This window comes from Uranotaenia lowii, chromosome 2 (genome assembly GCF_029784155.1).
Source record: "Uranotaenia lowii strain MFRU-FL chromosome 2, ASM2978415v1, whole genome shotgun sequence".
In the NCBI taxonomy this organism is placed as follows: domain Eukaryota; kingdom Metazoa; phylum Arthropoda; class Insecta; order Diptera; family Culicidae; genus Uranotaenia; species Uranotaenia lowii.
Window position 1 is genome coordinate 30,734,733 of NC_073692.1, and position 24,794 is coordinate 30,759,526.

At 32.2% G+C, this 24,794-nt stretch overlaps 2 protein-coding genes across 2 annotated transcripts in view; both read left to right on the plus strand.

Annotated features, from left to right (window-relative positions):
• The window catches only part of LOC129741191 (uncharacterized), a 302,643-nt gene extending 278,914 nt beyond the window's left edge, over positions 1 to 23,729 (plus strand). The window contains exons 5-6 of the mRNA XM_055732900.1: positions 22,615 to 23,435; positions 23,553 to 23,729. Of these exons, the coding sequence (XP_055588875.1) occupies positions 22,980 to 23,435; positions 23,553 to 23,729 (633 nt within the window). The 5' untranslated portion in view covers positions 22,615 to 22,979. The remainder of the gene's footprint in view (positions 1 to 22,614; positions 23,436 to 23,552) is intronic.
• On the plus strand, positions 7 to 862 carry LOC129749032 (uncharacterized). The gene is made up of 2 exons (XM_055743858.1): positions 7 to 286; positions 355 to 862. Exons 1-2 carry the CDS (start codon positions 107 to 109, stop codon positions 799 to 801), a joined length of 627 nt encoding a protein of 208 aa, XP_055599833.1. The 5' UTR covers positions 7 to 106; the 3' UTR covers positions 802 to 862.
• Positions 23,730 to 24,794: the final 1,065 nt, after the last annotated feature.

Consider the following 24,794-nt stretch of genomic DNA (forward strand, 5'->3'; position numbering starts at 1 on the left):
TTTTTTTGGCGTTTTCGGTCCAAACCGTCCAAAATTTGACAACAAAATTTCGTCGTGCGTTCCGTGCGCTCTCAAAATTTAAAATTTCACTTGCTTTAAACCATCTATGGGTTGTTTCGGTGGCGGCAGTAAAACGAAAAACGTCCAACCGGCCAAGCCGCCAAAATGTAAAAAGAAGCCCAAAAAAGCCTGGACCCAGGACGAGTGGAAGGTTCACGGCAAGTACCTGAGCGGACTTTCCGAACCGAAGAAAGATTATGCCAAGGAGATGGCCCTGAGGGAAAGGGTATGTGACGGATTGTTTTTATTTTTTTATTTGTTTTGACTAGAAGATTGTTTTAATTTTATATGTAGCGCTACAAAGTCCCCATAGGACTCTTGAAGCCTGGAATCCAAAAACTCTCGAGACCCAAACAACCGACGATGAAAATGCACACCTGTAATCTTCCAAGGGACAAGTGCCACTGTCATGCGGCCGATCCATTGACCAAAGTTTCGGAACAAGCTAAGATGTATGAGGCCAGTCATCGGATAAAACTGCTGAGCCAGCCAAAGCTCGATTATCATGAAGTGTACCGGTGTTTTCCGATGAAGCGGGTTGCCTGTATGGATCGACGAGTTTTGAGTTCCGGGGAAATGCATCAGGTGAAACCTATGATTCTACCCAGGTGCCAAAATCTCTGCACCTACAACAGTGATAGTCCGTACTCGGTCAAGCCGGAAGCTCTCTATGCCAAGGCCTCACGTCGGACCAGGGAACTTGCCCAACCCAAGGCCTTGATAACCGAATGTCCCACGTAAATAGATTAACTATTTGTTGAGTTGTAAAATTTTCGATGAGATATTCCCCCCTTGTGACGAAATATATGATGTTGAAAATAGTCTTTGTCAAAAATGTTATCCTATCGAATCTCTGATAAACTCAATCGAAAATGGCAGCAGAGAATCGGAGAAATTCAATAACGATAGTTTTTGTCAGGTGGGTACATTTCAAAGGATGGAATCGGTACATTCCATCTGTTCCTTAGCGGAAAATAAACCTCGTTCCAATAACAACGGATGGAAGGCGAACTCGCCTCGACCAGCATCGACAGAAAACCAACTGACCTACAGACCTGGAATCGTTTTAATAAAAAAGAAAACCGCCACCATCAATCCTGTTTGGTCCTCTTATATCCTTCACTTGGACTGCTGGTTTGCTTTTTGAGGAGCAGAAAAAAACTCAGCGGATCGATCCTCCTATCAGTTAAATTTTCGGTTCGAAGCTCTGAATTTCAGAATCGACATTCTAACTCTGAATATCGTAATTTTGAATTTACACATATGAGTCGAATTTCAGGATTCAAGTTCGGGTAACTCATTGAAGCCGATTCCTTTCACCAGGAAGAAGCGTCAAGCAGAAGAAAGCACCGGGAAAAGCTTGACGAAAAATGTATCGACACACACCCACACGAACCGATTCACAAAGAAAAGGAAAACCGCACCAGACAGCAGCTTGTTGATGGCTTCCTTCAACTTGGTGGACTTCCATGACGCTGACGAGGACCATGAGGAGGACAACGTTCGTTGCGGTTCCTGGCTGATGGATATGGGGACTGACGCCTCGGTAAGTGTGTGGCTTTTTCTTCCCCGAAAGCGTCGTCGTCATGCGGAGGAAGGTGCGTTGAAGTCGCCTGAAGCAGTCGGTGTGCATGGGGTTTGAAAAGTTCCATCGTGTGGCGGTCACAGATGTTGAACATTTGGCTGGCTGGTGGAGAAGCGAATGTCTTCCGCAGCAAAGTGGAACAATTAAACTGGAATACTCTACAACGGATTTTGTCGCCCCGCTTCTCTATTGTGAAATGTGGAAAGACTTATTCTATATTGCTCTTAAAATTCTTAAAATTACTTGATTTAACAAAAAATCAATTGTGAAATCTGCCAAGAATCAGGAACGAACAATGATTTTTTTTTTTTCAATTAGGCACCAGCAATAATTATCAGGTAATAGCCAATAGAAAATAAGCCTAAAGCAAAAGGTATACAAAATGGGCCATTATTTTCAATAGGCAAAAGTCATTAAATTATAGGCAAAAACAATAGGCAATAGGCATTAGGCAATAGAAAATAGACAATGAGCAATAGAAAACAGGCAATAATAGCAGTAGGTTGTAGGTAAGAGACAATAGGTAACAGAATTGTGTGTGCTGTAAGTTGAGTAGTAGAAACAATAAAGCAATAGGCAAATAGCATGTGAAATAAGCAATATGCAATAGACAATAGATAATAGGCAATAGCCAATAGGCAATAGAAAATAGTTAATTGGCAAAAAGGCAAAAAGGAAAAAAGGCAAAAAGGCAAAAAGGCAAAAAGGCAAAAAGGCAAAAAGGCAAAAAGGCAAAAAGGCAAAAAGGCAAAAAGGCAAAAAGGCAAAAAGGCAAAAAGGCAAAAAGGCAAAAAGGCAAAAAGGCAAAAAGGCAAATAGGCAAAAAGGCAAAAAGGCAAAAAGGCAAAAAGGCAAAAAGGCAAAAAGGCAAAAAGGCAAAAAGGCAAAAAGGCAAAAAGGCAAAAATGCAAAAAGGCAAAAAGGCAAAAAGGCAAAAAGGCAAAAAGGCAAAAAGGCAAAAAGGCAAAAAGGCAAAAAGGCAAAAAGGCAAAAAGGCAAAAAGGCAAAAAGGCAAAAAGGCAAAAAGGCAAAAAGGCAAAAAGGCAAAAAGGCAAAAAGGCAAATAGGCAAATAGGCAAATAGGCAAAAAGGCAAAAAGGCAAAAAGGCAAAAAGGCAAAAAGGCAAAATGGCAAAATGGCAAAATGGCAAAAAGGCAAAAAGGCAAAAAGGCTAAAAGGCTAAAAGGCTAAAAGGCAAAAGGCGAAAAGGCAAAAAGGTGATAAGGCAATAAAGCAATAAGGCGATAAGGCAAAAAGGCAATAAGGCAAAAAGAAAAAAGGCGAAAAGGCAAAAAGGGAAAAAGGCAAAAAGGCAAATAGGCAAAAAGGCAAATAGGCAAAAAGCAATAGACAATAGGCAAAACGCAAATGACGATAAACGATAAGCAAAAGTCAATAGGCAATAGGCAAAAGGCAATAGGCAATAGTCAAAAGGTAATATGCAATAGGCAATATGCAATAAGCAATTGGCAACTGAAAACAGGCTATAGGCAATAGGCAATATACGATATTCAATAGGAAATAGGCAGTAAGCAATAGGTAAGTGGATAATAGACAAAAATGACAAACATTACAAAAATGACAAAAATGACAAAAATGACGAAAATAACAAAAATGACAAAAATGACAAAAATGACAAAAATGACAAAAATGAAAAAAATGACAAAAATGACAAAAATGACGAAAATGACAAAAATGATAAAAATGAAAAAAAATTATAAAAATGAAAAAAAATTAAGGAAAACGAGTTAAATGACAAAAATGATGAAAATTAATGACAAAAATGACAAAAATGACAAAAATGACAAAAATGACAAAAATGACAAAAATGACAAAAATGACAAAAATGACAAAAATGACAAAAATGACAAAAATGACAAAAATGACAAAAATGACAAAAATTACAAAAATAACAAAAATGACAAAAATGACAAAAATGACAAAAATGACAAAAATGACAAAAAATGACAAAAATGACAAAAATGACAAAAATGACAAAAATGACAAAAATGACAAAAATGACAAAAATGACAAAAATGACAAAAATGACAAAATTGACAAAAATGACAAAAATGACTAAAATGACTAAAATGACTAAAATGACTAAAATGACTAAAATGACTAAAATGACTAAAATGACAAAAATGACAAAAATGACGAAAATGACGAAAATGACAAAAATGACAAAAATGACAAAAATGACAAAGTGACAAAAATGACAAAAAATGACAAAAATTTAAAAAATTACAAAAATGACAAAAATGACAAAAATGACAAAAATGACAAAAATGACAAAAATGACAAAAATGACAAAAATGACAAAAATGACAAAAATGACAAAAATGACAAAAATGACAAAAATGACAAAAATGACAAAAATGACAAAAATGACAAAAATGACAAAAATGACAAAAATGACAAAAATGACAAAAATGACAAAAATGACAAAAATGACAAAAATGACAAAAATGACAAAAGTGACAAAAATGACAAAAATGATAAAAATGACAAAAAAAAGCAAAAATTACAAAAATGGCAAAAATTACAAAACTTACAAAAATCACAAAAATCCCAAAAATGACAAAAATGACAAAAATGGCAAAAATGATAAAATTAACAAAAACATGACAAAAATGACGATTTCAGTTCCCCATTTGAAAGAAGATTCTAAATTTATTATTTTCTTACACTCCATTATGTGATTAGTCATGTGAGTACCTACATTTTGATAGATAAACTCAAAATGTACTCTAAGTACTTTTAAGTACCGATAAAATTGGGTTATATTTGCATTTGATGGTTCCTTTAGTCAAGCCATAAAAAGCATTTGAATTGCAATCAAATGACTTTGTTTTGATCGGGGGAGCCAATTCAAATCTACATGCATATCTTCTGTGTCGAAGTTTTATTTCTTCAATTGCGAGGGAATGAATGAACGGAAAAAAGTCACTTGGCGCTTGCATTTCGTATCAACTAACTAACTATATACGTTCTCGTAACTACTACAGTACACTTAGCCGAAGGGGATTGGCAAAATCTGCAAAGTTTTTAATGTCATTCTTCCTGCTGGCACTATTTCATCTTCGGTTGATCGTAAGAGGGTGGGTCCCTTTTTTTAGTTTTTTAATCTTCAATTGACCTTTTTCAATTAAGAAGATTCTCAAACTCAGTATCCTTCATACTTTTTGTCTAAATTAATTTTAAATCACTTTTATCGTCCACCCTAGCACCCGCTGTGTTGATACGTGATTTGGCTATAAATCGGCATCGATTATACGATTGCGACTTTCTTTCACATATTTTACGTTCTATTTGCCAAGCGAAAATCTTCTGCCCTTCTTCTGTAAGACGCCACCCGGCTCAAAAGTTTTACATCAGTCTTGCTGGCGGAAGGAAAATTCTTCGCTTTATAGTTCCGCAAATTCCGCGCAATTGAACGGGTTATTCGGGTCACGGATTTCCAATAATGCTGCTAATGGAAATCTGGCTTCCATTTTCTTTTTATTGGAGCTTCTATTTAACAGATTATCGAAATTTGTTTCAGTTCTATTAAGTTTTTTGTACTTTAAATTTTTTCAAGTTGTTACAGCGTCATCGATTGCGTAAGATAAACAATTTGTGCTTCTGGTTAAGCAAAAAACTTTCAACCGACCGAGAAATGAAAGTTTTAAATTACCCTAACTGCATCGCTTCCGTCTGTTTCTGGACGCGTTAAGTTACTTTTTGCTGCCTCACTGACTCAACCGGTCTCATAATTAAGGAGGCACCTACAGCAAAGTGATAACTTTTCCTAAAGTGAGAGAAGAAAAAAACAAACTGAAAACTTCTTGTAATGAAACCTAATATTCTCCGGGAAAACAGCAAATCTTTGCTTGGTGCCTCTCTCGAAAGTGCGGGGGAAAGTTTTACACCCAAACAACTATGTTTTAGTAACTCAGCTCAACACCAGGCTTCTTCAGATTACAGATGCTGCTTTTCCGACTTTCAGCAGTGTATCTTGGGAAAACGAAGTTGTTAACTCTCGGTAAATGAAAGTTTTGTAACAGGAAACTAAACATTGGGAACATTAGTTGTTCAGCTCTCAAATAAGTATTCTTTGCGCGAGATTGAAAGATGGATAGAATTTTAAACCATTTTTTTTTTACATTTATGTAATTCTTGTCATATTTTTTATTCATTTTCATTTTGCCATTTTTGTCAATTTTGTAATTTTTGTCATTTTTGTCATTCTTGTCATTTTTGTCATTTTTGTCATTTTTGTCATTTTTAACATTTTTAACATTTTTCATGTTTGTTATTTTAATAATTTTTGTCGTTTTTGTCATTTTTGTCATTTTTGTCATTTTTGTCATTTTTGTCATTTTTGTAATTTTTGTAATTTTTGTCATTTTTGTCATTTTTGTCATTTTTGTCATTTCTGTCATTTTTGTCATTTTTGTCATTTTTGTCATTTTTGTCATTTTTGTCATTTTTGTAATTTTTGTCATTTTTGTAATTTTTGTAATTTTTGTAATTTTTGTAATTTTTGTCATTTTTGTCATTTTTGTCATTTTTGTCATTTTTGTCATTTTTGTAATTTTTGTCATTTTTGTAATTTTTGTCATTTTTGTCATTTTTGTCATTTTTGTCATTTTTGTCATTTTTGTCATTTTTGTCATTTTTGTCATTTTTGTCATTTTTGTCATTTTTGTCATTTTTGTCATTTTTGTCATTTTTGTCATTTTTGTCATTTTTGTCATTTTTGTCATTTTTGTCATTTTTGTCATTTTTGTCATTTTTGTCATTTTTGTCATTTTTGTCATTTTTGTCATTTTTGTCATTTTTGTCATTTTTGTCATTTTTGTCATTTTTGTCATTTTTGTCATTTTTGTCATTTTTGTCATTTTTGTCATTTTTGTCATTTTTGTCATTTTTGTCATTTTTGTCATTTTTGTCATTTTTGTCATTTTTGTCATTTTTGTCATTTTTGTCATTTTTGTCATTTTTGTCATTTTTGTCATTTTTGTCATTTTTGTCATTTTTGTCATTTTTGTCATTTTTGTCATTTTTGTCATTTTTGTCATTTTTGTCATTTTTGTCATTTTTGTCATTTTTGTCATTTTTGTCATTTTTGTCATTTTTGTCATTTTTGTCATTTTTGTCATTTTTGTCATTTTTGTCATTTTTGTCATTTTTGTCATTTTTGTCATTTTTGTCATTTTTGTCATTTTTGTCATTTTTGTCATTTTTGTCATTTTTGTCATTTTTGTCATTTTTGTCATTTTTGTCATTTTTGTCATTTTTGTCATTTTTGTCATTTTTGTCATTTTTGTCATTTTTGTTATTTTTGTCATTTTTGTCATTTTTGTCATTTTTGTCATTTTTGTCATTTTTGTCATTTTTGTCATTTTTGTCATTTTTGTCCTTTTTGTCCTTTTTGTCCCTTTTGTCCCTTTTGTCATTTTTGTCATTTTTGTCATTTTTGTCATTTTTGTCATTTTTGTCATTTTTGTCATTTTTGTCATTTTTGTCATTTTTGTCATTTTTGTCATTTTTGTCATTTTTGTCATTTTTGTCATTTTAGTCATTTTTGTGATTTTTGGCGTTTTTGTCATTTTTTTATCATTTTTGGCATTTTTGTCTCTTTTGTCATTTTTGTCATTTTGTCATTTTTGTCATTTTTGTCATTTTTGTCTTTTTTGTCATTTTTGTCATTTTTTGTTAGTTTTTGTCATTTTTGAAAATTTTGTAATTTTTTGTGATTTTTGTCATTTTTTTTGTCATTTTTGTTATTTTTTGTCATTTTTTATCATTTTTGGAATTTTTGTAATTTTTGTATTTTTTAAAATTTTGTCATTTTTGTCATTTTTTAATTTTTGTAATTTTTGAAATTTTTGTAATTTTTTTAAATTTTGAAATTTTTGTAATTTTTGTAACTTTTGTCATTTCTGTAATTTTTATCATTTTTGTCGTTTTTGTCAATTTTGTCGTTTTTGTCAATTTTGTCATTTTTGTCATTTTTGTCATTTTTGTCATTTTTGTCATTTTTGTCATTTTTGTCATTTTTGTCATTTTTGTCATTTTTGTCATTTTTGTCATTTTTGTCATTTTTGTCATTTTTGTCATTTTTGTCATTTTTGTCATTTTTGTCATTTTTGTCATTTTTGTCATTTTTGTCATTTTTGTCATTATTGTCATTTTTGTCATTTTTGTCATTTTTGTCATTTTTGTCATTTTTGTCATTTTTGTCATTTTTGTCATTTTTGTCATTTTTGTCATTTTTGTCATTTTTGTCATTTTTGTCATTTTTGTCATTTTTGTCATTTTTATCATTTTTGTCATTTTTGTCATTTTTGTCATTTTTGTCATTTTTGTCATTTTTGTCATTTTTGTCATTTTTGTCATTTTTGTCATTTTTGTCATTTTTGTCATTTTTGTCATTTTTGTCATTTTTGTCATTTTTGTCATTTTTGTCATTTTTGTCATTTTTGTCATTTTTGTCATTTTTGTCATTTTTGTCATTTTTGTCATTTTTGTCATTTTTGTTATTTTTGTCATTTTTGTCATTTTTGTCATTTTTGTCATTTTTGTCATTTTTGTCATTTTTGTCATTTTTGTCATTTTTGTCATTTTTGTAATTTGTGTCTTTTTTATCATTTTTGTCATTTTTATCATGTTTTTGTCATTTTTGTCATTTTTGTCATTTTTGTCATTTTTGTCATTTTTGTCATTTTTGTCATTTTTGTCATTTTTGTCATTTTTGTCATTTTTGTCATTTTTGTCATTTTTGTCATTTTTGTCATTTTTGTCATTTTTGTCATTTTTGTCATTTTTGTCATTTTTGTCATTTTTGTCATTTTTGTCATTTTTGTCATTTTTGTCATTTTTGTCATTTTTGTCATTTTTGTCATTTTTGTCATTTTTGTCATTTTTGTCATTTTTGTCATTTTTGTCATTTTTGTCATTTTTGTCATTTTTGTCATTTTTGTCATTTTTGTCATTTTTGTCATTTTTGTCATTTTTGTCATTTTTGTCATTTTTGTCATTTTTGTCATTTTTGTCATTTTTGTCATTTTTGTCATTTTTGTCATTTTTGTCATTTTTGTCATTTTTGTCATTTTTGTCATTTTTGTCATTTTTGTCATTTTTGTCATTTTTGTCATTTTTGTCATTTTTGTCATTTTTGTCATTTTTGTCATTTTTGTCATTTTTGTCATTTTTGTCATTTTTGTCATTTTTGTCATTATTGTCATTTTTGTCATTTTTGTAATTTTTGTCATTTTTGTCATTTTTGTCATTTTTGTCATTTTTGTCATTTTTGTCATTTTTGTCATTTTTGTCATTTTTGTCATTTTTGTCATTTTTGTCATTTTTGTCATTTTTGTCATTTTTGTCATTTTTGTCATTTTTGTCATTTTTGTCATTTTTATCATTTTTGTCATTTTTGTCATTTTTGTCATTTTTGTCATTTTTGTCATTTTTGTCATTTTTGTCATTTTTGTCATTTTTGTCATTTTTGTCATTTTTGTCATTTTTGTCATTTTTGTCATTTTTGTCATTTTTGTCATTTTTGTCATTTTTGTCATTTTTGTCATTTTTGTCATTTTTGTCATTTTTGTCATTTTTGTCATTTTTGTCATTTTTGTCATTTTTGTCATTTTTGTAATTTGTGTCTTTTTTATCATTTTTGTCATTTTTATCATGTTTTTGCCATTTTTGTCATTTTTGTCATTTTTGTCATTTTTGTCATTTTTGTCATTTTTGTCATTTTTGTCATTTTTGTCATTTTTGTCATTTTTGTCATTTTTGTCATTTTTGTCATTTTTGTCATTTTTGTCATTTTTGTCATTTTTGTCATTTTTGTCATTTTTGTCATTTTTGTCATTTTTGTCATTTTTGTCATTTTTGTCATTTTTGTCATTTTTGTCATTTTTGTCATTTTTGTCATTTTTGTCATTTTTGTCATTTTTGTCATTTTTGTCATTTTTGTCATTTTTGTCATTTTTGTCATTTTTGTCATTTTTGTCATTTTTGTCATTTTTGTCATTTTTGTCATTTTTGTCATTTTTGTCATTTTTGTCATTTTTGTCATTTTTGTCATTTTTGTCATTTTTGTCATTTTTGTCATTTTTGTCATTTTTGTCATTTTTGTCATTTTTGTCATTTTTGTGATTTTTGTCATTTTTTTTTTGTCATTTTTGTTTTTTTTTTTTTTTTTTTTACAATCTTTATTAGGCCGTTTACTTTTACAAAGTTTTTATGTGCCGGGGTTCTTTTTTAATTTAAATTTAAAACTAGGGGGCTGGAAAGGGTTGGAGGATGTTGGATGGAGTTTGGGGGAAAAGGTGGGATTCTTAAGACTAGTTTGCCGTTCTGCGGCAGAGGTTGACACATTACTCTCCTGTCCAACTCCTTTGTCCGTGGAGTCGGATGAAGAAGCAGAAGAAGGGGTTTTCTTACGAGGGGGTGACGGGGTTGTCGGTGGAATAGCTTGTTGTCCCGATGCTACAGTTGTATGATCACGTTTTGGATGCTGCTGTTTTGTGGTGTTATCTTGTTGTTTTTGTGGTTGTTGTTGTTGTTGTTGCTTTTGTTGTTGCTTTTCTGGTTGTTGTTGTTCTTGCTGTTGATTTTTTTCTAAGTGGTGTAGACTTCCATTTTCTTTACTTGATCGGGTGATGTTCGCGTAGCTGATCTTGATATTGTTGTTGTTTTTAATTTGTTGACGAGCTGCGGCAAGCGATAAATTTTGTTCTGCGCTTATCCGAAGAGCAGTGGATTCTTCAACCCACTTCGGACAAGTGCGTTCGGCTGGGGAGTGCTCGTGTGATTGACAAGTGCGACAAAATTTTTTGCCAGGGCATTCGCTGCTATCGTGTTTTTGGCTAGAACAGATGCTACACGCGCGTTCGTTCGGACATCGCTTCTTCGGGTGTCCGTAGGAGAAACACTGACGACATAGTAGTGGCTGTGGGATGTACAAACGCGTTCGGACTCGGAGGAGACCGAAATTCACGAATTCAGGGATGATCGTGCTGTTTATCGTTAGCACTAAAGTCGGTGTGCCGATTATGCCAGCTGGAGTTTTCTTCGTTATTCTTCTGACCTCGGTAATTTTTTGTGACAATAGTTCGGCTAACAAATCCGCCTCGGTCATGTCGATAACTTCGCCGCAACTAACTACGAACTTACGTCGGTTCAGATTGGGATGACTACCGATTTCTATGGGAGTTCCATCGATGAGCTTCTTCATTTCTTCCAGCTTTCTTCCTTGGTCCATATTTCTTAGTTTCAACACGTACCACTTCCTAATGCGATCGAAAAACGCTCCCTCAATCTTGCCTACGTGTTTTTCTATCGACCTTCCGACCAAAAACGGGTTGGGAAGTGTATGTCCATCACTTGCTTTGAGAAACATATAGAAGAGGTGGCCATGCAGGTTTTGCGGATCTAGCCATTCTGGTATGGTTCGACCCGGGTGATCTCCGGGAGATGGACTCATTGCTATACTTTGCACCGAACTTTAGCAAACATAGAAAAAATAACTTTAGCCTTTCAAACTAGAATCTGGAGCGCAAGAAAAGAACGACCGATCTAGCCAAAGGCTGAGAAAGAACTGTCATTTTTGTTATTTTTTGTCATTTTTTATCATTTTTGGAATTTTTGTAATTTTTGTATTTTTTAAAATTTTGTCATTTTTGTCATTTTTGTAATTTTTGTAATTTTTGAAATTTTTGTAATTTTTTTAAATTTTGAAATTTTTGTAATTTTTGTAACTTTTGTCATTTCTGTAATTTTTATCATTTTTGTAATTTTTTGTCATTTTTGTCGTTTTTGTCAATTTTGTCATTTTTGTCATTTTTGTCATTTTTGTCATTTTTGTCATTTTTGTCATTTTTGTCATTTTTGTCATTTTTGTCATTTTTGTCATTTTTGTCATTTTTGTCATTTTTGTCATTTTTGTCATTTTTGTCATTTTTGTCATTTTTGTCATTTTTGTCATTTTTGTCATTTTTGTCATTTTTGTCATTTTTGTCATTTTTGTCATTTTTGTCATTTTTGTCATTTTTGTCATTTTTGTCATTTTTGTCATTTTTGTCATTTTTGTCATTTTTGTCATTTTTGTCATTTTTGTCATTTTTGTCATTTTTGTCATTTTTGTCATTTTTGTCATTTTTGTCATTTTTGTCATTTTTGTCATTTTTGTCATTTTTATCATTTTTGTCATTTTTGTCATTTTTGTCATTTTTGTCATTTTTGTCATTTTTGTCATTTTTGTCATTTTTGTCATTTTTGTCATTTTTGTCATTTTTGTCATTTTTGTCATTTTTGTCATTTTTGTCATTTTTGTCATTTTTGTAATTTGTGTCTTTTTTATCATTTTTGTCATTTTTATCATGTTTTTGCCATTTTTGCCATTTTTGTCATTTTTGTCTTTTTTGTCATTTTTGTCATTTTTGTCATTTTTGTCATTTTTGTCATTTTTGTCATTTTTGTCATTTTTGTCATTTTTGTCATTTTTGTCATTTTTGTCATTTTTGTCATTTTTGTCATTTTTGTCATTTTTGTCATTTTTGTCATTTTTGTCATTTTTGTCATTTTTGTCATTTTTGTCATTTTTGTCATTTTTGTCATTTTTGTCATTTTTGTCATTTTTGTCATTTTTGTCATTTTTGTCATTTTTGTCATTTTTGTAATTTTTGTAATTTTTGTAATTTTTTAATTTTTGTAATTTTTATAATTTTTATAATTTTTGTAATTTTTGTAATTTTTGTCATTTTTGTAATTTTTGTAATTTTTGTAATTTTTGTAATTTTTGTAATATTTGTCATTTTTGTAATTTTTGTAATTTTTGTAATTTTTGTAATTTTTGTAATTTTTGTAATTTTTGTCATTTTTGTCATTTTTGTCATTTTTGTCATTTTTGTCATTTTTGTCATTTTTGTCATTTTTGTCATTTTTGTCATTTTTGTCATTTTTGTCATTTTTGTCATTTTTGTCATTTTTGTCATTTTTGTCATTTTTGTCATTTTTGTCATTTTTGTCATTTTTGTCATTTTTGTCATTTTTGTCATTTTTGTCATTTTTGTCATTTTTGTCATTTTTGTCATTTTTGTCATTTTTGTCATTTTTGTCATTTTTGTCATTTTTGTCATTTTTGTCATTTTTGTCATTTTTGTCATTTTTGTCATTTTTGTCATTTTTGTCATTTTTGTCATTTTTGTCATTTTTGTCATTTTTGTCATTTTTGTCATTTTTGTCATTTTTGTCATTTTTGTCATTTTTGTCATTTTTGTCATTTTTGTTACGTTTGTCATTTACATATGTAATATTTGTAATTTTTGTAATTTTTTAATTTTTGTAATTTTTATAATTTTTGTAATTTTTGTAATTTTTGTAATTTTTGTAATTTTTGTAATTTTTGTAATTTTTGTAATTTTTGTAATTTTTGTAATTTTTGTAATTTTTGTAATTTTTGTAATTTTTGTAATTTTTGTAATTTTTGTAATATTTGTCATTTTTGTAATTTTTAATTTTTGTCATTTTTGTAATTTTTGTCATTTTCGTAATTTTTGTAATTTTTGTCATTTTTGTAATTTTTGTAATTTTTGTAATTTCTGTAATTTTTGTAATTTTTGTAATTTTTGTAATTTTTGTAATTTTTGTCATTTTTGTCATTTTTGTCATTTTTGTCTTTTTTGTCATTTTTGTCATTTTTGTCATTTTTGTCATTTTTGTCATTTTTGTCATTTTTGTAATTTTTGTCATTTTTGTCATTTTTGTCATTTTTGCCATTTTTGTCATTTTTGTCATTTTTGTCATTTTTGTCATTTTTGTCATTTTTGTCATTTTTGTCATTTTTGTCATTTTCGTCATTTTTGCATCTTGGTTCTTTTTTGGTATTTTCGTCTGTCGATCTATTTTCGAAATTCTTTCCGTTTTTGTCATTCAAGTCAGATTTTTTCCAAAGTTGTTAGTTTTTTACTTTTGAAACTTACAAGACTGTACAAAAATCGATTTGCTCAGTGTCTTTTTGCGAGAAAACGTGCCAATTACGGCTAATTAACATTTTATGCCCCATGTAGGATCCTGGACAGGTACAACCCTTCCTGAAGTTGAGGATACACTTTTTCATCTTTTGCGCTCATTAATAAAGGGAAAAAGGTTGGATCAAACAAAGTGTCGATGGTTGGCTCCATAAATTTCTCCAACAACCGTTTTTGCCGGACATTTAGGACAGCGAACATCGGAAGTTGACTTTTTGCCTTTGTCTTATCTGCTGAAATAGCAAAAAAAAAAACAAGGGAAATAGAATACGCTTCAAGTGACAGAGGAACAATTTTCCGGGGCAATAAAATGTCCATCAGATGCCCATCTTTTTGGGCCTACAGTATAGTCACAATTTATACACCCATAATGAAATGAAGATGACATGGTTCTTGAAGAAAGGAGAAAAGAAAGTCATTGTGAAGCAAGGAGAGAAAAAAAATACAGCCCCAGAAAACCCCAGAAAGCATGTGCCTTACAGCCTGTCATAGTTATTGTTCTTGTTTGGCCATTTTTTATGAGCCAACCCTCGGAAACTTTCTTTGCTGATGGGGGGATGAAAAGGGGCCACTCAAATGATTATACATAATAAATCAAACAGAAACAAGTGTCCAATCCGAGGCGAAAGTGGATGATGACTCGGACTAGACTTAGAGGCATGGCGGAAAAGGGCACTCTGACTGGGCTATCTTTAACCCATCCGTTTCTTCTACTGGGCTGTGAACTATGGCTCATTTTACGGTCGCTTTATTCATCTATTTGGCCGGCTCCTGACACCAGAAAGGCGAAAATACTCCAGCAAAAAAGTGAACCGATAGAAGGTAGACGTCCACTAATAGATTACCTAGCTACATATTGTTGTAAGGTGGGGGTGTTTGGTAGAGAATCAAACTGTACCGTCATGATGAATTTATCCATCAACGGGTGTTTTTTTTTTACTTCCGTGAGGATAGGAAATCTATTAAAAAATGACAAAATGACTTTGATAAATGTTTCAGAAAATCTTCAACTACTTACTATTCAATTACAATTTATGTTGTCGACAATTTATGTCGTTTCAAACCTGCAGGAAATAAAACAGACGGATTTGAAAAAAATGTGTTTTTTTTCAATTTGTTCGAGTTAAAAAAAAAAGGTTGAATAGAAGTATAAATAATTTTTAAGTTTTAATACGAATAAGATTTTCCTAGCAATAATGCATGTAGGGAAATATTTAAGGGCATGATGGCCATACGAGGGAAGATGGGAAGAATAATGTTAAAAATATTTGAGTTAGAAACGTGATTATAAGGAATATTAAATTGGCACTCTTAAATTAAGGAATTTTCTATCTTTTCCTTCAAGGATGCAAAATAAAAGAACTCATGGAATTATTAAGGGTTACCAGTAGAAAATATTTTTTTCGATTGCGCCTGAAAAAAAAATTCAAGGCGTCAAAGTTCCAGCCAGTCATATTGACGCTCTAGAGAAGATTAGGGCAAATACAAATTGGATTTTTCTTAAAATCTAACCACCACTTATTTGTTTTTCAAATTTTGGCAACGTACAAAATCATTGAAAAAAAATCAGAAATGGATCAATTTTGATAAATTTACGTTCAATGTGGTGAAAAACATTTTGTTTAAAAAAGCTAAAGAGGTGAGCTTTATAGATGCAAAGTGAAAAGTCTCAAATTTTGAAAAAGAGTATGGTGCTATAACTAAGGCATCTTAATTGACAAAAATGACAAAAAAAATGGCAAAAATGGCAAAAATGACAAAAATGACAAAAATGACAAAAACGACAAAAATGATACAAATCACAAAAATTACAAAAATAACAAAACATGACAAAAATGACAAAAATGACAAAAATGACAAAAATGATAAAAATGACAAAAATGACAAAAATGACAAAAATGACAAAAATGACAAAAATGACAAAAATGACAAAAATGACAAAAATGACAAAAATGACAAAAATGACAAAAATGACAAAAATGACAAAAATGACAAAAATGACAAAAATGACAAAAATGACAAAAATGACAAAAATGACAAAAATGACAAAAATGACAAAAATGACAAAAATGACAAAAATGACAAAAATGACAAAAATGACAAAAATGACAAAAATGACAAAAATGACAAAAATGACAAAAATGACAAAAAATGACAAATATGACAAAAATGACAAAAATGACAAAAATGACAAAAATGACAAAAAAGACAAAAATGACAAAAATGACAAAAATGACAAAAATGACAAAAATGACAAAAATGTCAAAAGTGACAAAAATGACAAAAATGACAAAAAATTAAAAAAAATACATAAACGACAAAAATGACAAAAATAACAAAAATAACAAAAATGACAAAAATGACAAAAATTACAAAAATTACAAAAATTACAAAAATTACAAAAATTACAAAAATTACAAAAATTACAAAAATTACAAAAATTACAAAAATCACAAAAATTACAAAAATTACAAAAATAACAAAATTTACAAAAATTACAAAAATTACAAAAATTACAAAAATTACAAAAATTACAAAAATTACAAAAATTACAAAAATTACAAAAATTACAAAAATTACAAAAATTACAAAAATGACAAAAATAACAAAAAGGACAAAAATGATAAACATGACAAAAATGACAAAAATGACAAAAATGACAAAAATGACAAAAATGACAAAAATGCCAAAAATGACAAAAATGACAAAAATGTCAAAAGTGACAAAAATGACAAAAATGACAAAAAATTAAAAAAAATACATAAGCGACAAAAATGACAAAAATAACAAAAATTACAAAAATGACAAAAATTACAAAAATTACAAAAATTACAAAAATCACAAAAATTACAAAAATTACAAAAATTACAAAAAATAACAAAATTTACAAAAATTACAAAAATTACAAAAATTACAAAAATTACAAAAATTACAAAAATTACAAAAATTACAAAAATGACAAAAATGACAAAAATAACAAAAATGATAAACATGACAAAAATGACAAAAATGAGAATAATGATAAAAATGACAAAAATGGCAAAAATAATAAAAATGACAAAAATGATAAAAATGACAAAAATACATAAATGACAAAAACGACAAAAATTACAAAAATGACAAAAAAGATAAAAATCACAAAAATGACAAAAATGACAAAAATACATAAATGACAAAAACGACAAAAATGACAAAAATGACAAAAAAGATAAAAATGACAAAAATGACAAAAATGACAAAAATGATAAAAATGACAAAAATGGCAAAAATGACAAAAATGACAGAAAGTGACAAAAATGACAAAAATTACAGAAATGAATAAAAATTACAAAATTGACAAAAAAATGCTTAAACCATCAACCCACAGAAAGTGTACTTTGTGTGCCGTGACCGGAATTCGATCTCATGCCCGCTGGCTTAGAAGACTTGCAGGCTATCTTCTACGCCACGGGCTGCAATTTAAAGCTAAATTGTAGTGGATGACGGAAAGAAAATAAAAAAAAACATTAAAACCAAGCATGTATAAATCCGTCCCCACGATAGTGTCCCAAATGACCCGACTTTTGAAAAAGTTATGCGCTGTAGGCTAAAATTGATCCTAGGCCTTGAACTAAATCTCATGCCAAATTTGAGCCAGATCGGATCATGGGAAGGAATCGCTCAACGAGCCTAACGTTGGTATGGGATTTTTAGACATTTTGTTCGGGAGAAACGTAAAAAACCAGTTTTTCATCAATAACTTTTTACTTAAAGCCAAATATTTTATCCGAAGACTGCTGTAATCTACTCTACACTCAAAATTTGTTATTCTAAATCAAATTTTGATGATGGAGTAAGGTTATTCGGTAGTAACAATCTTGACTCAGAACTGATGTCAAAATCTTAAAAAACTAATCCCAGAATTCAGCTATAGTATTTTCAAAATTTTCTCACTCATTGTTAAACATTATCAAAATAAACCGAGTTTTCATTTCTGAATACTGAATTTTAAATAAGATTCAACTCATTCAAAAGATGTTGTTGTAACCAGCTTAGAATTCTTGGTTTTTGGTTCGAATCAACACTATAAACTGAAACGAAATTCTATTATTAAAATCGGCGTTTAAATTGGATTTTACATTTCTTTCAAAATTTGATCCATGATTTTCGAAACTCATACGCATTTTTTTAATTTGGTTTATATTTTTCCGAATATTAAAAAAAAAAACAATTGAAATCATATGCAAAATTTAAACATAACAAAGCTTCAAAATGGCGATATTAGAAATACATAACTGGAATGAAAGATAATAATTGAAACCCAAAAAATCTGAAATATAACTATGGATTCATGATTGAGGGCTCTGAAACTGATTTCAATACTTCGCTCATATTTCCAAATTCAGAAACCGTTTTAAAATATGTACATTTTAGAAAACATGTTGAAAATTCAAATTTGGAATTCAAATTGGAAATTCAGATTCACCTCATAAATGAGTTCCACAATCAAAATAAAGTTATCAAGATAACTATTTCGGTAAGGAATTTAAATTGCAAGAGTTCGCAGGCTAATAATTCAGATTGTTTGTTGGATTTTAAAATTTAACCAAAGTTCGTTTGCACAATTCAGCTGAAAATGACAAAAATTTAGTAGAATTTTAGTTCATTTTGCAAGTTTTGTCTTACGAAAAACTTATTTTGAAAAAACCATCCACAGGAATTGATTGTTTATGAAAAGTAATTGGTGATAAAGAAACATGTATCTTCTCTTAAAAAAATGTAGGGAATTCCAAATGTTTTGAGGGAATGTTCAATATTATTAATATTGCAGTTTTTTTAAGAACCAAATTTTAAACTAAAATCTTTAACTAGGATTGAGTTTGCATGAACCCGATTTGAACCGCAAAATATAAATCTTTTACTTTTACTTTTGAAAATAGGTTTTATTTTTAGTTTTTTTTTTCGAAATTGAAGGCTTTCTTAAAACAAAACTTATTGTGAGTTCAAACCAAATAACCAACATTAAGCTGGTCAGATTACCCGGTTTTACCCGAATTTGCCCGAATATTTAATAAAAAAAATTGAGAATGGTTGTTGTTGTTGTTGTTGTATGATTATTTTAGAGGGTTTTTAGCCTTCAACTTTTACCCTCATTGAGAAAGTTTCAGCCCGGCCTGGTTGCCTAAATTTGGTTGAAATATTTACTGATTTTTTTCCGGATTAATTCACATTTTTTTTGGGAAATCGAATAAAAAATTCAAATTGCATCATTATATTTATAAATTTTGTCGCCCGAAGATAAAATTTTTCAAGCTATTTTTATTAAAACAAATTTTGGAGCCTGAAATACGATTACAAATCTGGTTATGTATTTCGATGTAAAATTAACGATTCAAATGTTTTTTTTTCTTAACTTAATTTCTTAACTAGAGCGCTTATCGAAGTTTTTTTTTTTATTTTTTTATTTTTTTTTTTTATTAAAACTATATTAGAAAAGTTTACAATAAAGTTACATTTTAAATTTCACTACGTACATTGTGTTTCCATAATCTTGTTTTAATATCAACTTTTTCTAATCATTTCTCACCAATCTTTTTATGTCTATCTTTATTCCACTTCTAAGTGCTAACTGCTTGGTCATTTCACAATAAATAAATCAACCCACTTCCAAAACAATCTTATTTTCCATTCTCCTTTTGACACTTAGTTTTCGATCGTGTGTTTTGCATTAAAAGTAGATTGGCTGCTTCCGAAACTATGTACGAAGTGGCATCACTTTCGCTGATTCTTCTCTGCTTCGATTTCGATCGGCGACGAAGCTCTCTCCTCTCGGTATCACGGCCACGGCTGGGTATTGCAGGAAGCTTAAAAGCTTCAGAATCTCCATCTCCCTCCGATGAGTTTGATGACGCAGTTTTCCTTACAGCTGTTCGTTTTGTTCCACGGCCACCTCGAACCACTTCCCATTCGTAAGCGTCTCGTTTTCCTTCGGTTTGGTTGTCTTCATAAGCTTCAGTTTCCGGTTGACCCACCGAGGTTGCCTTGCACTCGTTTCCTGTAACGCTTTTCTCCAAGCTCGGTTTCGGAATTAGCTGTACTATGTTAAGCTTCGTTCCTTTCGTCGTATTAGAATCAAGAATCTGGCTGTACAGTACTCTGTCAGTTGACCCTTGGTTTCCACAAACCTTCGCCCCCTCAACACTAGATGCAAGGTGCGATTTTTGTAGCCGGCTGTTCACAGATGTTCGATTAGGGCAACTGTTTCTTACATGTCCGGCAATGCCACACGAGAAACATTTGTTCTGAAGTCCGTCATGATATACACGTACCTGGAAATGCAACACGTGGATGGTACCTGAAAGCTCTTTAGTCAACTCCATTTGCACTCCACGTACACCATTCCAAATTGGAAATCCAGTTTCAGCTGGGTACTTTTCTCGAATCATTCGGTAGATCTTACCATAATTCGACAACACTTGAGCAATTTCCGCATCCTGGACGTCTGGAGGAAGCCCAAATAATCGTATATACTTGACGGCATTACTTGCCACAGAAACTGTTACCGTAATCGAAAGTCCATTGTCGTAACCGAACAATGCACTCTCGGTGACCTTCAAAAATGCGGACTCCATCGCTCCTTTCGATGCAAACATGGCGTAGACGCAGCATTCTCTTATCTCCTTATCCATGGCTTTGAGCAAATCTGCTACAAAACCTACCTTCTTGAAGAACTTGAAGACTTCCAAATCCGTTGGCATAGGTTGATCTGATCCAAAAAAGATTCGTAAAGAATTTGTACGAAAATTGCGACTGGTTTTGCTTGTATCACTCATGTTCACTCTAAATCAAGTCTTATTTCTCCGAATATAACTGCCACAATGAAAAATTCCCTTTGACTGTAAAGAACAAAACACCTCACAAGAAAAGCACGTCTTCTCTCGAAGGCGTCTCGAAGTGAACTTTGAAATATTTACTGATTTTTTTCCGGATTAATTCACATTTTTTTTGGGAAATCGAATAAAAAATTCAAATTGCATCATTATATTTATAAATTTTGTCGCCCGAAGATAAAATTTTTCAAGCTATTTTTATTAAAAAAAAATTTTGGAGCCTGAAATACGATTACAAATCTGGTTATGTATTTCGATGTAAAATTAACGATTCAAATGTTTTTTTTTCTTGATTTTTGTTGAATATTTCCTAGATTTTTGTCATTTTTTTTTCGTTTATTGCCCGAATTTTGGTTTTGAAAGACGCTAAGGACTAAAGACACTAAATTTGTAAAATACCGAATTTCGGTGTTTCTCAGTTTATATTCCTTTGTGGTCCTTAATATGTCAACTAAAATTTATTAACTAGAGCGCTTATCGAAGTCAGAATCAAGAAATGAAACTAGGTAAGTCACATCACGTGACTAAGGTTTTTTTTATTTAACAGACATATTTCGTAAAGGGTGATACGGTCAAAGTTTGGTCAATATCAACTTGACGTATTTCTTTCAATTTTGCATTTAAAAAAACCTGAACACCCCTCATTTTGAAGGTGTGTGTGTAGAATGTTGCTCCTATTTTGATTTTGGAATTCACTCTTCAGTTGTCAAAATGCCGTCCAAGGAAGAGCAGCGTATCAAAATTTTGCTCGCGCATCGCAAAAATCCGAGCTACTCGCGCGCAAAGCTGGCAAAATCGCTAAATGTCGGGGGGAAATCGAAAACCGGAAGCCGCTGAGACGACAAAGAGAGTTGCCGGTAGTTTCAAGCGAAACCATAACCTCTCTCTCCGAGATGCCGCAAATAAGCTGGGTGTATCGTCTACAACCGTGCATCGAGCCGAAAAACGAGCCGGACTATCGACTTACAAGAAGGTAGTGACTCCAAATCGCGATGATAAACAAAATACGACGGCCAAAGCGCGATCCCGAAAGCTGTACACGACGATGCTGACGAAGTTTGACTGCGTGGTAATGGACGACGAAACCTACGTCAAAGCCGACTACATGCAGCTTCCGTGACAGGAGTTTTATACGGCAAAAGGAAGGGGAAAGGTAGCAGATATTTTCAAGCACATGAAACTGTCAAAGTTCGCGAAGAAATATCTGTTTTGGCAAGCCATCTGTACCTGTGGCTTGAAAAGCAGCATTTTCATAGCTTCCGGGACTGTCAACCAAGAAATTTACGTGAAAGAGTGTTTGAATAAACGTCTGCTGCCTTTCCTGAAGAAACACGGTTGTTCCGTACTGTTTTGGCCGGATTTGGCATCTTGCCATTACGGTAAAAAGGCCATGGAGTGGTACGCCGCCAACAACGTGCAGGTGGTTCCCAAGGACAAGAACCCTCCCAACACGCCAGAGCTCCGCCTAATTGAGAAATACTGGGCTATTGTCAAGCGGAACCTAAAGAAGACCAAAAAAAACTGCTAAGGACGAGCAGCAGTTCAAGGCAAACTGGCTTTCTGCGGCGAAGAAGGTGGACAAGGTGGCTGTACAAAATCTGATGGCAGGGGTTAAGCGTAAGGCCCGGCAATTCGGATTTGGAAAAGCGGATGCCTAACTGAATATTTCCCTGAATTTTATACTAATTAAACTTGAAAAAGAAATTTAATTTGATTTTTTAAATAAACCATTTCACCGATTTACACGCGTTTTCCCTTGACCAAATTTTGAACGTATCGCCCTTTATTTCGTAGTATATAAAGTACTGTGTCTTAGTTTTTAAAGTTTATGTTTGTAAGCCTTCATGATTTCATTAGACGGTACGTAGTAGGTAGTAGCTTCATTTATGTTTAAGAGCTAAACAACGATAAAAAGTCATCTATAATGTACCACATGCCTGACATGAACGATTTCTGGAAAACTCTGCATAATCCCTACGCTCACTCTAGGATTTAAATTAGATCAACTTTTCAACTTCGAACAAATCAGCAACCAGCTAACCACATGTTTTTGTTACTTATCCCTTTTTCCAGATCTCGAGACTACCGCCGGTTGAATTTGGAAAATAGCAAAAAGCTTCGCTGTTCGCCCTTCCGAGGAGATTCCCCATCGAACGGAAATGACAACGACGAGTGCTCCTAAAAGTACATAGCCAAAGCGCAAAAGCCAAACTTTTCACAAACTTTACACCTGACCTGACCCGTTTCATTCCCCGGAGAAGGTTTGAGGACGGAAGCATCCGTGTGCAAAAAAAAATAGTGAAAAGGGTTCACCCGATAAAAGGATTTCCGCATAGAAGCTGCTTGGTGTTAACTTAGCTGTAGGGACGTGTATATGTCAGGCAGCTCAACACAACAGGAAACGAACGACGAGACACGCCCCAGCGGAACGATAGATTATGGTTACCGTCAGTGCTGGTGACAACCGCAGCGACGATTCTCTCCGGCAGCAGCAAAGTGCCACAGAAAGTTTAACCACCAGTTTCCCAACACCGGGAACGACGACGACGGCGACGGCGTCTGCTGCTGTTACTCCAACCTCATCAAAGGCAAAACCGGCGGCGATGGAACCAAACCGCGAAACTTTGTCTACCGGCAGCGACACTACACATGCCTCAATGTTGCCCTCTTCCGAGGTCAACCAGCAACCGGAAGCGGATGGAAAACGAGGAAGGGAAGACGAATCTGTCACTTCTTCAGGTGTTGCCATTAGCCCTCCCATCATCTCCACCTTCAACCCCCGAAACAGATCCAAAGCTGCTGCTGCTGCTGCTTCAGATCAGTCCGGAAGCCGAAGGCCCAAACTTTCGGGTTATGAGTTTTACGAGAAGGTTCTGGGCTCCCCGAAGTACGTGGTAAGTGAATGTTTCCCCCCAAGTAGAAACTTTGATTTGCTCCCTACAGGTCTGATTTAATTTTGTATTTTGAGAACAAAGATGTTATGTTTATTATTTTTATCATTCTTGATGCAGGTCGCCCCGATGGTGGATGCCAGTGAGCTGGCCTGGCGGTTGCTGAGTCGAAGGCATGGGGCCCAACTGTGCTACTCGCCCATGTTCCACAGTAGCTGTTTCACCAAGGATCCCAAATATCGGAAGGATTCGCTGCAAACGTGCCCGGAGGATCGACCGCTGATAATACAGGTTTGAAACATGCAATAAGATAAATATTTATTCATCTACTTATTCTACAACTTCTGGAATGCCACAAAAATCTAAGACAGCTTATGAATTCAGCTAAATTTTCTTTAGCAACTTTGAAAAATTATATTTTTGTAGGGATTTTCACTTCTCTGGAGGCATTTGTCCCTATTAACGCGCACAAAAGAAATTGATGTACATCTTGATGATTATGTATTTGTATAGAACTAAAGCATGGATCACACAAAATCTGGACGCATTAAAAAGGTCTATCTGTAAACAAAATAAAAATGTTTTGTAGGGTTTTTCATGCAATTTAAAGGAAAAATAATAAAAATATTATTCCGATGATTTTTGATGAAATTTCGAACTTTTCGTCGAGTACCACTCATCATAGTTTGGACACCCTATTCACTGACCTCAGCGGCCATTTTGTTCCACAATCTCTTCATCTCTGTTGCATCCCGAGTCGTCCTACCATTCTTCTTCACTTTCTGCTTGACAATTGCCCAAAATTTTTTCGACAGGGCGGAATTGAGGGCAGTTGGGTGAGTTGATGTCCTTTTCGACAAAATCCACCCGTTGGCCCGATACCACTGTAGTACCTCTTTGTTGTAGGGGCAGCTTGCCAAATCTAGCGAAAACTTTACTGATCCTTTGTGAGATCTAATGTACAGAGGAATACGTTTTCTCAGGCACTCCTCCTTGTACATTTTTAAGTCCATGCTCTTGTTTTTCACAAAAACCGGGGTTTTTCGTCCGCAGCTGCAAATACCTTGCCAGATCAAAAACTTTCTTGCCAACTTATCGGCAATAACGAATTGAACTTGGCGGGGACATCACCCCGACCAGTGGCTTTGTAAAATTTTTGGGCAGGAAGCCGCCCAAAATCAGATTTCACGATTTTTGAACCAGACCACGTCGGGTTTTTGACGTGGGTGTCCAAAATTAGTTTTCGTCTCGCAGCTTCCATTATGTGTAACTTTTTTGGAACAAAACGAATCGTAACGAAATTTTCAGCACTGATAGAGGAAACATTTCCGGACAAAGTACTGTCAAAACATTCCAGATCCG